The following is a 14374-nucleotide window of genomic DNA, read 5'->3' on the forward strand; positions in this document are numbered from 1 at the left end:
CTCCTCTAGTATATTTGCTCTAAATTCTCACAAATTGATACATAATCATGTACTACCTCAGTAAAAGGTCTAAAGCCATTTACAGTCTCTCTCTTACGTATTTTTGTGTCCTATATTTTATACAATGATTCATTCATAAATTATTTGCAGCAAATATTAAACTGATTTTTTTTTAAAAGTACGAAACATGAGACTCTTGTCACTAATTAGTTTTTAACTGTACCCACACACTTGCTGCACATTAACTCACATGTTTCGGGATACAATTCATTTTGAAACAAATGACTGTTTCACCAAATGTCAAAGTCAAAGTGCCTGTGAAGACTTCAAAGCACATGCTTTTAATTTCATCCTGGGTACTTCACAAGAGATGACAAGTCTTTGACTGAGAACTTTGTTCCTTTTGTGATGTGTTGCCTGCTGTAAGATGAAAAGAAATGAAAAAAAAAAGCACATTGGATGAAAAACATTATCTAAGTTTTACATAATAATTTATACATTTCTCTAATAACTACTGTTTAAAATATTGATTAATCAACTCTAGTCAGAAGCACAAAAATATCTGGTTCCCTGTTTCAAATGTTCAGTTTTTTATTTAACTTTTCAACATAAAATTAAATTACTGTTCAGCTTTTTCACTGGAGGTATTCAACACTGAGACCCTGGAAGTGCAGAGTGATTGCCTCCATCCTGGTTCACTGTTAAAGTGCACGGTGGCACAACGGTAGAGTTTCTGCCTTTCATCACCAGATATCCGGGTTTGATCCTGACAATGGGTGCTGTCTGAACAGAGCTTGGATGTTCTCCCTGTGATCACGTGGGATTTCTCCAGGTACTCTGGTTTCTTACCGCACTCCAAAGAGGTACAGGTTTGTAAGTTAATTGGCTTTGAGAAAATTGTAAAATTGTCCCTTGAGTGTAGGATAGTGCTAGTGCATGGGGATTGCTGGTCTGCAATGACTCGATGGGCCGAAGGGCTGTTTCCGCACTGTATCTCTAAACTAAACAAAAATTGTTGCGGCCATAATAATATTCACTGTCAGTTTACCACAGAATGGCTGAAGTAGTGCAGGGGACATATGGTAGGCCTGCTTAATGTGGATTCTGGGTCCTTATCGAATCAAAAGAGCCTGTCGGCCACTTTCAGACTACATTGCATATGCAAGTGACTGGATAAAGGACTTGAGGGATGCAATTCCCCTTATTACTTTTTAAGAATTTGTCTCCTGCACCCAGTAATTCATTTAGAGAGAGCTGCCGCTCCACAATCTATCCCTGCCCCCCCCCCCACCTCCACACACCCAACCCTACTTTTCCAAGAACTACCTCCTCCCTTCCTCTCTCAGTCCTCATCGTTACTCGTCAACCAGTTGCAAGCTACTAGTCAGCCTTTTGGATACTGGAATGATAGAAATCCCATTCTACATGTCCAATGTAAGATATTTCAAAAATCGCTCTGTTATATTTACATTTCTGCATTCTAAACATAATTTACACCTACACCAGATTCTTCAGCCCCTAATTGACTGTGTCATCATCCATGACTTACTCTTTCCCTTCACTTTCTAACTTGTTTGTCACACACTAATTCTCTTTAGTCATTTGTCAAGATATCGAACCTTGTTTTGCTGTTTGTTCTTCTTCCTTCCGCGTTTTTTCTTCCTCGATCGCTTTCATTTTTGCCTCGTGTTCGTCAGCCAATGCCTTCCACTCCTTCCTGTTGTTAAGTATGCCTTTGTACATCGGCTCAATTTCAGAGTGAAACCGGGTGAATTCCTAATGTAGCAGAAATGTTGTTGTTAGTTTGACCACAAGTAAAATTCATCAGCATCAGTACATAAGGGGTGGGACAAATTGGTGGGAATAGTTAGGCAGCAAATTCCTCCATGAAACATAAGTGAGTGGGATATTTGTTATACTGATTGTATTGGGAAGGGTGATTATAGAGTGATGGGTTGTATATATGACTAAGATACTGTATAGTATGTGAGGGGTTTTTTCTTTTCTTTTTCTTTTTTTCTTTTTTGTATGGCTTTGTAAATATGTGATTAGTGTATAAATGTAAATAATTTGGTGTACATATAGCTGCTGGTGTACATATGGTGTACATATAACTGCTAAATTTGTATAAGATAATTACAAGCAGTTGAATAAGGGGTGGGAATTAATAAGCTTTGGCTTCTTCCTGCTCCTTTTCGGACACATACGATTTCATTTATCTATAGATATTGTTTATGACACTTTATAAATATTCTTGTTTTGTTTTTTGTATGCTGTTTCACACTTGCTTTTTATTCTTTTATTCTGTTCGAAATAAATAATAAAATAAAATAAAAATAAAAATAAGTGATAAACAGCATAGAAGGTTTGAGCAGTACCAATATGCCAAGCATGAGGAGAAGCCATGTAGTTTAAAAGGCCGATCGTGGGTGCTTGATTCCCCATCTTTCCCATCTGTACCCACACCATATATGTGTGGGTCCCATTGTATAGTAGACAGGACTACCAGCTGTGATTCTGTCATTTCCCACAATTTTGTTTCCATCTCTTTTACTTCCAGAACACTCCCCTTCTCACTCTACCATTTTAATCCAATGCTACTATATCCTTTCATAGGTTCACAAGTTCGTAAGTTGTAGGGGCAGAATTGGGCCACTTGGCCCTTCAGGTCTATTCTGCCATTCAATCATGGCTAATCTTTCTTTCCCTCTCAACCCCATTATCCTGCCTTCTCCCTATAACCTTTGACACCCCTACTAATCAAGAACCTTTCAATCTCCACCCTATCCATTGACTGTACGTATTGTTCCGTCCAGTTTGCTTGCAGCATTCAGCAGGGACCCACATACTGCTTTCTCACTGTACTGCTATCCAAGCACCATTTAATGCAGACACCGTGATTTATATATACTGCTTCCAATGTATTATACGGTATTTACTGGTCACAATACAGCCTCCTTCACACTGAGGACACCACCTCTACACAGAGGCGGTACAGTAATGCCGCATTAGAGCAGTTGCCGCACAGCTCCAGCCACCCGGATCTGATCTCTTATGCAGCCTGTGTGGAGTTTGCATGTTCTCCCTGTGATTGCTGGATTTTTCCCTGCTACTCCATTTTCTTGCCACATCCAAAAGATGTGTTGGGTCCATGTTCATTGGTTAACATGAATTGCCCCTGGTGCAGATGGAGTTTGAAGAAACAATGACAAATAAAATGGCATATGAAAAAGAATAGACGGAAAGGGAAATAATTGAGGGTGATTGATGAAGATGCTCTGAGAGCCAGCATTGACACAATAGGCCAAATGGCCTTCTTCTATGTCACAAATAAATATGAAATAAGATGGAACTAATATAAAAATCAAACACAGGTCGAGTGGCTGTCTAGCTAAACACCTCCATTCAATTGCTTGTCACTTTAATTTTCAAACCTACCCCCACTCTTCATGTTCTATGACATCCTCCTACACTGTTCCAACAAAGTCAAACAAACACGAAACAATTTCTCACGTTCCCACTGGGTACATTATATCCTTCTCAAATGAACACGGTGTGCAATAATTGTGGGTTCCACTCATTCGCATTTCAAACAATCGTGATTTTTGTATTCCTTTTATGGTTTTCTTAACTTCTGGAAATGTCACATTATTTGGCTTCTATTATTTGTCTCCTCCTCCAGACCTGGCATTGATATTCATTAAATGCTGTTAACACTCTTTCTCAGTGATCCTTTACCACTTTTATTATTTACAAGTTTACAAGTATACAATATCTGGAGAAGGGACGGGAATGAGAATTATTAGAATGGTAACTGGACTGAAAGGTAGCATTCGTCAGATAAATGTTTTTCACCAGGAAAGAAGAAAAAAAACATGACTTGATTAAGCTTGTCAAGAATAGGTAAGGTTTAGCGCCTTCGTTCTGCGTGAAACTTGTTGATCTCCCTGCAGAGCGAGATGTCCATCTAGGAATGTTGTCATGTGGCCCATTCCAGACCTCAGGAGTGCTGAGGGACTGAAGCAGAGTGGGTGCCCTTATGCAGCGGTAGAGTTGCAGCGCCGGAGACCCGGGTTTGATATCGACTACGGGTGCTGTCTGTACAGAGTTTGTACATTTTCCCCATGACCAGCGTGGGTTTTCTCCAAGATCTTCGATTTCTTCCCACACTCCAAAGACGTACAGGTTTGTAGGTTAATTGGCTTGGTGTAAATGTAAATTGTCCCTAGTGTGTGTAGGATAGTGTTAATATGCGGGGATCGCTGGTCGGCGTGGACCCGGTGGGCCGAAGGTCCTGTTTCCGCGCTGTATCTCTAAACTAAACTAAACTAAACTAAACTAAGGCTCTGAGGGGGAGGACCACAGTGTAGGGCCCTTCCGTGGCAGGACATTGGGGGGAAAGGACTGGTGGAGACCCCCCTCAAACAGGGGAAGGGATCACAACCAAGGGGGGACACATGAATTGCAAGGAAGCTTGGCATAAGGACACCACAGTATATGACATAATGTACGAACGTTGAGAATGTCAGAAGAGTTTTTGCACTGTTGTATATATTTTCTTTAATTCTGAACAAAGTTCATTTTGGGAAACAAAACGTAAGGTATTGATGCGGGAGACAGAGAAGATGTTTCCATTTGTTGGAGAGGCCGACATTAAATAACATAAATTAAAGATAGAAACTAATCAATACAATCTGGAATTTCTGAGAAACTTGTGTTATCTGACAACAGTTATAGAGTAGCATTTGGCAGTTGTGGTGAAGTCAAAATAAATACAGCAAATGCTGGGGACACTCAGCACGTCAGGCTATGCCTGGAGAAGGTAAAACAGAAGTAACAGTTCAGGTAGATAAGCTTTCATCAGAATCGCCAAAGATTCCTCAATTTCTCTCTGATGATCTCTTCCAGCATATAATTTCTCTCGATATAGAGTCTGGCAATAAAGCATGAATTCCTGTACAGTTTGGAGCACCTCCCCTATACATTTCTATTTTTATTTAATTGAGGTAATTTAAATATAGTTAATTATTTTTATATTATGATAATCATCTTGTGTTTTATGTTTATTCATAGTATTCAAACATATTCGAACGTATTCAAACATATTTAACATTTTTGATTGAATGCAGATTTAAAAAAATCTTTCTTGAATGCTGTTAAATGTCTGCTGACATCAGAAACATTGACAGATATTCAATCTCTTCAGCCATTTTGACAGTCAATCATTCTGACTTGATAAGTTGTTAATACCATCAAGATGGTGTGGTATGTAGGTCCCTGCTGAGTAACCTTCTGCCAACCTGCCTGTCGATGTTGATGCTGGGACTCACCCCATATGAGGACAGGTTTATCTGGTTGGTGATTGTACGCTTGGATGACTTGCGAGAGTACTGAAGCCAATATTTTTAAAATGTGAAATGTTTACACCACCGTAACACCAGTTGTTCACTGGAATCTTATAAAAGGCTTACTGGAGGATTCTGTTAAGGACTTACAGATCCTCCTGTTGGCATTATGCCAACATAGAAGAGTACAGCGCAGGAACGACCTTTTGGCCCACATGTTTGTACCGACATGATGCTAAGAGAAATTAATCTAATATGCCTGCACGTATATATCCTCCCATTCTCTGCATACCTAAAAGTCTCTTAAATGCCACTATCGTATCTGCTCCACTACTACCCTTGTAGTATGTTCCAAAAACACACCACCGTCTGTGTAAAAAGCTGCCTCGCACATCTCCATTAAGCTTTGTACCTCTCACCTTCAAGATGTACCCTCTGGTCTTTGACATATCCACTCTAGGAAAGAGCTTCTGACTGACTACCCTATCTATGCTTCTCATAATTTTAAGTCGCTCTTCAACCTCCAACACTCCAGATAAACTAATCCAAGTCTGATCAAACTTTCTTTGTAACTAACACTGCATAATCCAGGCAGCATTCTGTTAAATCTCTTTGGTCCCTCGACAAAGCCTCCACATCCTTTCTAAAATAGGGTGACCAGGACTGCATACAATATTCCAAATGCAGGCTAAACAATGTCCTACAAAGCTGCATCATGACTTCCTGGCTCTTATGCTCAGTGCCAAGACCAATGAGATAAGCATACCATATGCCTTCTTAGCCATTACTTGTGTTGCCACCTTCAGGAGTTGTGGACTTGGTCCCCAAGAACCCTCTGGACATCAATGTTGTTAAAGGTTTTTCCATTAACTATATACTTTCCCCAACTGGATAGAAACTCTCAGGAATCAAATTACTTGCTAGATAGGGGCTAGATACAGTGCCAATGACCCAGGTTCAATCCTGACCCCAGGTGCTGTCTGTACAGTGCGTTCTCCCTGTACAGTGCGTTCTCCCTGTACAGTGCGTTCTCCCTGTGACCGGGTGCGTTTTCTCCGGGTGTTCTGGTTTCTACCCACACTCCGAAGTACGGGTTTGTCAGTTAATTGGCTTTGGTATCATTGTAAATTGTCCCTAGTGTGTAGGATAGTGCTGGTGTGAGGGGATCGCTGGTCGACGCGGGTGAGTGGGCCGAAGGGACTGATTCCGTGCTGTATCAATAAAACTAAAACTAAAACTAAATGGCTGTTGCTGAAAAACCTGCTGTTATCCCTGTTACTATTAAACAACATATTGGATGTTACATTCTTCCAGCTTATATGAAAACCAGTTTAAATTAATATTGTGATAGATTATACAAAGATTATTAAACTGATTTTCTCTGGTCTATTTTGTATCTCTGATAAAATTAGGCTAAGATTCTGGTCACCTATGCTTAGATGATGCCATATCTCTCAGCGTGGTCGAAGGTGCACGTTTTCTTAAGTGGCCAGTATCCCAGCTCATCGGCAAGGCCCACGGCAACACAGAGCTTCCCTCATCTTAGGGAGCAGCTGCACTCACAGGATGGCTTTTACAGCCGCCGTATCCCTGTCCACAAGCTCACCATGAATATTTGTGGATGTATTTGGCACTTACAAACACCCAAATTCAGTCGAGGAAAGTTAAAAAAAATTTAAATATCTTAACGTAATTATTGAAAATTAGAGTTTAAAATTTGGAAAACATATTTTAAAATAATTTAAATATATGAACTAATTTAACTAAATCAAAGAAAAATTCTCTACTCATCTTTCCCCGGTTAGTTGTCATCTCCCATTCCTTTTAATGGGACCTATTTGTACTAAACCCAGCGAGTCCACACTAACCAGCGATCACCCATAGACTAGTTCTATCCCACATGCTAGGGACGATTTACACAGGTCCAATTAACCCAACAAACCTGTAGATCTTTGCTGTGTGTGTGAGGAAACCGGAGCAACCGGAAAAAATCCATACGGTCACAGGGAGAATGTACAAACTCTGTACAGACGGCACCCATTGTCAGGATCGAACCCGAGTCTCTGGTGCTGTAACTCTATCTTGGTGCCATCGTGCTGCCCCCATTTGGTGGGTTTATTAGCCAAATTAGTAGTTTTCTTCCAATGTCACATTCATTATTATTTCAAAATTATAAAAGTCCAGATAGCAATAGATTTTGTGTAATTACGGTGTGCAATAAGTTCTTACTAATGGCAATTATTTAAATTCCAATGTTGTGAATTATTACACCATCAATTGAGACATACATGCAGCCAGGATAAACTGAATAACCATGAGGGGTTAAATACAAATATATAATTTGTTTTAGTTCTGTGTGAGAACTTATCTGCCGTGTACTGAATTAAAAGTCTGTAGAAGGCTCTCAACCCGAAACATCACCCATTCCTTCTCTCCAGAGATGCTGCCTGTCCCACTGAGTTACTCCAGCTTTTTGTGCCTATCTTCTGTAAGTTATACCTACAATTTACTGAAGATTTTCTCATTCAGATGAGCCAAAATAGGTCGACTAGGTTTAACACAGTAAGTAAACTCAATTGTGTGTTGTGTCATAACTAACTGATTCTTGGGAGGGGAAATATTCTCAATTAAAGTATTCTACCAAGAACAATAGTGTCAAGTGTTACCTGCTTTCCAATGTATTACAGAAGAAGTAGTCATGTTTCCTTGCAACATAAAGAGAGGCCGTTTAGTCAATTGAGTCAAAGCAAGGTCCCCAGGCTATCACAAGACCCATTCTCACATTTATTTTCCTGTAGCCTAGTGTCTCTCTGATGCCAATAAAAATCTCCTCTCATCCTCTCACCACTCGCCTACATCAAGGGGAATTTACAGTGGCTAATTAATCTACTGATCAGCATGTCTTTGGTATGTGGAAGGTGACCAGAGTATCTGTAGGAAACCCACAAGATTACAGGGGGAACATGCAACTTCCACATAGGCAACACCAGAGGTCAGGATTGAACTCGGGTTGCAGGAGCTACAGGGCAGCACTGGTATTCACAATAGACAGTAGACAATAGGTGCAGGAGTAGGCCATTCGGCCCTTCTAGCCAGCACCGCCATTCAATGTGATCATGGCTGATCATCCACAATCAGTACCCCATTCCTGCCTTCTCTCTATATCCCTTAACTCTGCTATCCCTAAGAGCTCTATCTAACGCTCTCTTGAAAGCATCCAGAGATCCAGCCTCCACCGCCCTCTGAGGCAGAGAATTCCACACACTCACAACTCTCTGTGCTAAAAAGTTTTTCCTCATCTCCGTTCTAAATGGCTTACGACTTATTCTTAAACTATGACCCCTGGTTCTGGACTCCCCCAACAATGGGAACATGTTGTTCAAAAGGGAACTGCAGATGCTGGAATATCGAAGGTACACAAAATTGCTGGAGGAACTCAGTGGGTGCAGCAGCATCTATGGAGCGAAGGAAATAGGCGACGTTTCGGGCCGAAACCCTTCTTCAGACTGATGGGGGGTGGGGAAAGAAAGAAGGAAAAAGGGAGGAGGAGGAGCCCGAGGGCGGGCGGATGGGAGGGTGGGAGGAGACAGCTAGAGGGTGAAGGAAGGGGAGGGGACAGCACAGGCTAGCCAAATTGGGGGAATTCAATGTTGATGCCATAAGGGCGCAAGGACCCCAGACGGAATATGAGGTGCTGTTCCTCCAATTTCCGCTGTTGCTCACTCTGGCAATGGAGGAGACCCAGGACAGAGAGGTCGGATTGGGAATGGGAGGGGGAGTTGAAGTGCTGAGCCACCGGGAGGTCAGGTAGGTTAAGGCGGACTGAGCGGAGGTGTTCGGCGAAACGGTCACCCAACCTACGCTTGGTCTCACCGATGTAAATTAGCTGACATCTAGAGCAGCGGATGCAGTAGATGAGGTTGGAGGAGATACAGGTGAACCTTTGTCGCACCTGGAACGACTGCTTGGGACCTTGAATGGAGTCGAGGGGGGAGGTGAAGGGACAGGTGTTGCATTTCTTGCGGTTGCAACGGAAAGTGCCCGGGGAGGGGGTGGTGCGGGAGGGAAGGGGGGAACATGTTTCCTGTATCTAACGTGTCCAATCCCTTAATAATCACTGTGGCACAATGCAGGGTAAAACACTTTAAAGTGTACAGAATTTGCAACTTTGGTGCTCGGATTAAATAATTCTAAATTTGATCCAAATAGAGTTTAAAATGATGATCCATAACTAATCACTGCAATAAAATACAGCTGGAGAGTAATGTTAGACATAAGCTTGTAAAGTTCAATCCTGATTAACATATATACACACACAGAAAACGTAGCAGATGAGTCAAATTGGTCAAAATAGCCTTGTAACAAAATGAAAGGCCAGGAAAGACATCTACATCAATTAGCTTCATTCTGTGTTAAAGAGTTTTATGACAATAAAATCTCTCGTTTCAGATTTCCAGTATCTACAGTTATTTGCAATTTCAATGCCTGGACTTCTTAAAGAAATTAAATGCACCACATGAAACATGGATATCACTATACATCCTTAACTTTCCTTCCTGCTAGAATTTGTAAACACCTTTAAAGTTAATAGGACTGCAAAACACCACTCCAAACTGTTTCCAAGATAATCCAGAAATTCATGCTAAGTTTAACCTACTCACAAGGAACTGCAGATGCTGGTTTACCCAAAAAGACACAAAGTACTGGATCAGCGGACGTGGCAGCATCTCTGGAGAACTTGGATGGATGACATTGTGGATCGGGACCCTTATTCAGACTGATTGTAGTAGGAGGTAGAAAGCTGGAAGAGAGGTGGGCAGGACAGGTCTGGCAAGTGATAGGTGGATACCGGTGATGGTGGGATTTTGATGCTTGTACAAAGGCCAGCGATGAAAAGACAAAAAGAGTGAGGTAAAGATAGAAGATGAAGAAATGTGAATGTGATGGGGGAACAAGAGAGAAATGGGTGCACATCCAGTTGGGGCACAGGGATGAAAGCGGGAGGAAAAGAGGAGGCAATGCTCGACCCACCGAGTTACTCCAGCACTTTGTATCTTTTTTTAACTTCTACTCAACTGGCTAATTACCACTTTTAGATGTAGATGGTATATATTTAACATTGTGTTAACTTTAAACTTAAATTTGTTTTTTTTTTGTCATGGAATATCGTTAAGATCTGTTTAATTTGAGGAATATATTACCAAAATTACATTTTTTATGTGAAATTTGTGCTTGTATATTAGATTCATTCATTTAAAGTATATTTGTACACAAATGTGTCATAGTAAAATTATCTTTGAATATTGTCACTGTCTCTGATGCTTACCTTGTACACAAATGTGCACACAAAGTCAATGAAACCAACTTGAAGTTTTGGAAGTTCAGCAGCTTTGTTTCTGTCCATCATGGGCTGAAAGAGTCAGAAAAAATACCAAGATAATATTTTAAATAATTCTAAGCAAGTATAATTGAAAATGTGCTAATGTTATCATTTATTTTCAAGCTGGTCTTTTGAATTACAATTTTTTATAAGATTTGTTGAATTGCAACCTGCAAAGTGCTTCTAACAAAAAAAGGTGAAAATATCTTTATTTTGGAAAAAAAATGCGTTTAAATCATTTGTACTTTAAATTATCGAGTCATTCAAATCAGTACTTACAATGGGTTGTTGTTCTAGAACAGTCCGCTCCAAATCACCCTGTTCCCAAAATTCAGCTGCTACAGAAAGAGCTACCTTGAGTGGAAGCAAGAAATATTTGATCTATTAGAATATGGTTCATCAGACCCATTAATTTTTAATGTAAAGGGTCCTTAAAAGTGTTTACATAAATTAAGTATAGTTTTCCTGTGATCAATGTAATTTGCAGTACTAATCAACTCAGCACATTATTCCATAAAACATATATACATGATACCTTGCTCTGTACTTCCCATGGTTTTGTGATGGCAGACAAGTCACATGCAGTCATCATCATGGCCCTAAATAGAATGAAGATAATAGTAATTAGAACAATTGTGCGGCATGGTGGCGCAGTGGTAGAGATGCTGCCTTACAGCGCCAGAGACCCTTGGTCGATCCTGACTATGTGAGTTATAACCATATAACCATATAACAATTACAGCACGGAAACAGGCCATCTCGGCCCTTCTAGTCCGTGCCGAACACTTACTCTCAACTAGTCCAATCTACCTGCACTCAGACCATAACCCTCCATTCCTTTCCCATCCATATTCCTATCCAATTTATTTTTAAATGATAAAATCGAACCTGCCTCCACCACTTCCACTGGAAGCTCATTCCACACAGCTACCACTCTCTGAGTAAAGAAGTTCCCCCTCATGTTACCCCTAAACTTTTGTCCCTTAATTCTCAAATCATGTCCTCTTGTTTGAATCTTCCCTATTCTCAGTGGGAAAAGCTTATCCACATCAACTGTCGATCCCTCTCATAGTTTTAAAGACCTCTATCAAGTCCCCCCTTAACCTTCTGCGCTCCAAAGAATAAAGACCTATCTTGTTCAACCTTTCTCTGTAACTTAGGTGCTGAAACCCAAGCAACATTGTCTGTACAAAGTTTGTACATTATCCCCATGGCCAGCATGGGTTTCTCCGGGAGCTCAGGTTTCCTCATACATATTTATAGGCTAATTGGCTTGGTTAAAATTGAAAATTGTCCCTACTGTGTAATATTACGATAGTGTTAGTGTGCAGGATCGCTGGTCGACACAGACTTGGTGGAACGAAGGGCCTGTTTCCGCGCTGTATCTCTAAACTAAACTAACCTACAATTCTTGCAAAGAAATATGATATCACAACCACGGCATGCACAAATGATGGGAAAGATGTGCAAGTTTAATTGAAGCCGTGTTTTTTTTAATCCATCAAATATTTAGCATCCAACTTGGAATTTCAAAATGGTTCCACAAATAAAAACATGAAACGTGAGCTCACATGATAATCTCCTTCCTTGTTGTTTGCAGTATCATAAAGTCGACCCACTCCTGAGGGTTTTCATATGTTTCAGATAGGTCGACTATCTTTTGAAACATTGTTCGTTTTCTGTCATGAAATAGAAATATGAACAGGGCATACTCATGGACTACTGATTTTTAAACCAATTGAGTTGTATTTAATTTGTTATTATCATAATAATGGCAAAAACTACAAACTAATCACATAAGGTGTTTTGAAAAATGTACTTGAAATAAAGTGCCAAGTCTGTAGCAATGATGGCAATCTCCATCAGATGGAGTACATGTTCATATTGTCTTCTGTTGAGATTTTGAAAGATATTCAAATCCTGTTAAAAGTCAAAAGAAAAGAAACACTATTCACTTTTTAAAACTCATAGCATTGCTTCAAAGTTTTGACATTATTCATCCTTTTGAAATCACCACAAACATGTTTGTTGCAATAGGTTGATAAAATGCCATTGCTCCATTCATTTGGGGGATAAAACAATGTACATGATAAACCCCAATTCTGCTAATCAAACAGTCTGTACATTGGTGCTGCAACATGCGCCACTTTGACAATGATGTCCACTTAAAACTAAAGGCCAAAAATCTAGAACTTGCTATACATCTTACAGTGATTCCCGGTGCCAAATATATACTAAAACAACATTGTATGCACATGCATACGTCTGAAACATGAGTGACACTGGCTATCATAACAAAGAGGTCAATATATTAATGTATGTATGGACAATATCCACTGTATGGAATATATACAGAAGTACATAATATATGTAAATTGTGTCGACCACATTTGACAACTCAATGCTCAATTAATGCCCTCTCTTAACCTGGCATAATTGAATGCATTCTCGGTAGGAAAAGTCCTCATTAATATTTATTATTATTTATTAAAACATGTAGTGCAATAGCACAACAAATGTTTGGTGCTTTCCAAAATTCTACAAACAGACTAAAATCTAAAATAGACAAAAAAAGCTGTAGTAACTCAATGGGTTGGGCAGCATCTCTGAAGAAAAGGAATGGGTGATGTTTCTAGTTGAGACCCTTCTGTCTGAGGAAGTGTCTCGACCCTAAAAGTCACCTATTCCTTTTCTCCAGAGTTGCTGCCTGACCCACTGAGTTACTCCAGCTTTTTGTGTCTGCCTTTGGTTTAACCAGCATCTGTAGCTCCTCCTTACACATAAAATCTATAATACTTTGTTGGGAAGAGGATGCTGAAGGACTACTTTCTGGTATTAAGGATTCTGCACGAATCAATTGCTTCGAGACATGTTTGGCTTCAGAAAATTCCCCACAGAACATGATAAGACAGCATGTAGAGGATGTGCTGCTCAAAAAAGGATGAGGAGAGACACTTAGGTTATGACAGGAAATTCTGTCAACCCCGAAGATTCAAAGAACAGATTGTAATGCATTTGTGCTTGACGAAGTAGTTTCTCCGATATATGCCATCTGCTTCAAAACCTATTCATCATCAGAGCAAGATGATCATTGCATTGCAAGCAGATGTCAAGGTATAAATGTTAAGCTCCTTTCTGGGAGCTGACAAAATGTTCAACATTTCAAAGTTTGATATCAATTTGCCGAGGAATACGACAAATACCATGAATTTAAATAAAAGATGAGTTGAATTTCATTTTCTCTTGCTAGAGAACAGTAGTTATAAAGGGAGCACAACCTCTTGATGATCGCTGTCTCCTGCACAATACAGGGTGTCACTGGCTGCAGGCACATTGACTTGCAGGCACCGCTTGTCAACTCTGAAATGTACTAAAACTGAGAAGGAATCGCCGACTACAAGGTCCAGTTGATGTTTATCTATAAATGGATCATCATGAAACATATAAACATAGAAACATAGAAATTAGGTGCAGGAGTATGCCATTCGGCCCTTCGAGCCTGCACCGCCATTCAATATGATCATGGCTGATCATCCAACTCAGTATCCTGTACCTGCCTTCTCTCCATACCCCCTGATCCCTTTAGCCGCAAGGGCCACAGCTAACTCCCTCTTAAATATAGCCAATGAACTGGCCTCAACTTCCTTCT

At 40.2% G+C, this 14374-nt stretch overlaps 1 protein-coding gene across 1 annotated transcript in view; it reads right to left on the reverse strand.

Moving 5' to 3' along the window:
- Positions 1-350: 350 nt before the first annotated feature.
- The window catches only part of pde6a (phosphodiesterase 6A), a 45749-nt gene continuing 31725 nt past the window's right edge, over positions 351-14374 (reverse strand). Inside the window, exons 16-22 of the mRNA XM_033029579.1 lie at positions 12545-12645; positions 12297-12404; positions 11261-11324; positions 11005-11079; positions 10672-10755; positions 1620-1776; positions 351-420 (exon numbers count right to left, since the gene is read on the reverse strand). Coding sequence (XP_032885470.1) covers positions 362-420; positions 1620-1776; positions 10672-10755; positions 11005-11079; positions 11261-11324; positions 12297-12404; positions 12545-12645 — 648 coding nt within the window. The 3' untranslated portion in view covers positions 351-361. The remainder of the gene's footprint in view (positions 421-1619; positions 1777-10671; positions 10756-11004; positions 11080-11260; positions 11325-12296; positions 12405-12544; positions 12646-14374) is intronic.

The sequence above is a fragment of the Amblyraja radiata genome, chromosome 11 (genome assembly GCF_010909765.2).
Source record: "Amblyraja radiata isolate CabotCenter1 chromosome 11, sAmbRad1.1.pri, whole genome shotgun sequence".
Taxonomy (NCBI): Eukaryota; Metazoa; Chordata; class Chondrichthyes; order Rajiformes; family Rajidae; genus Amblyraja; species Amblyraja radiata.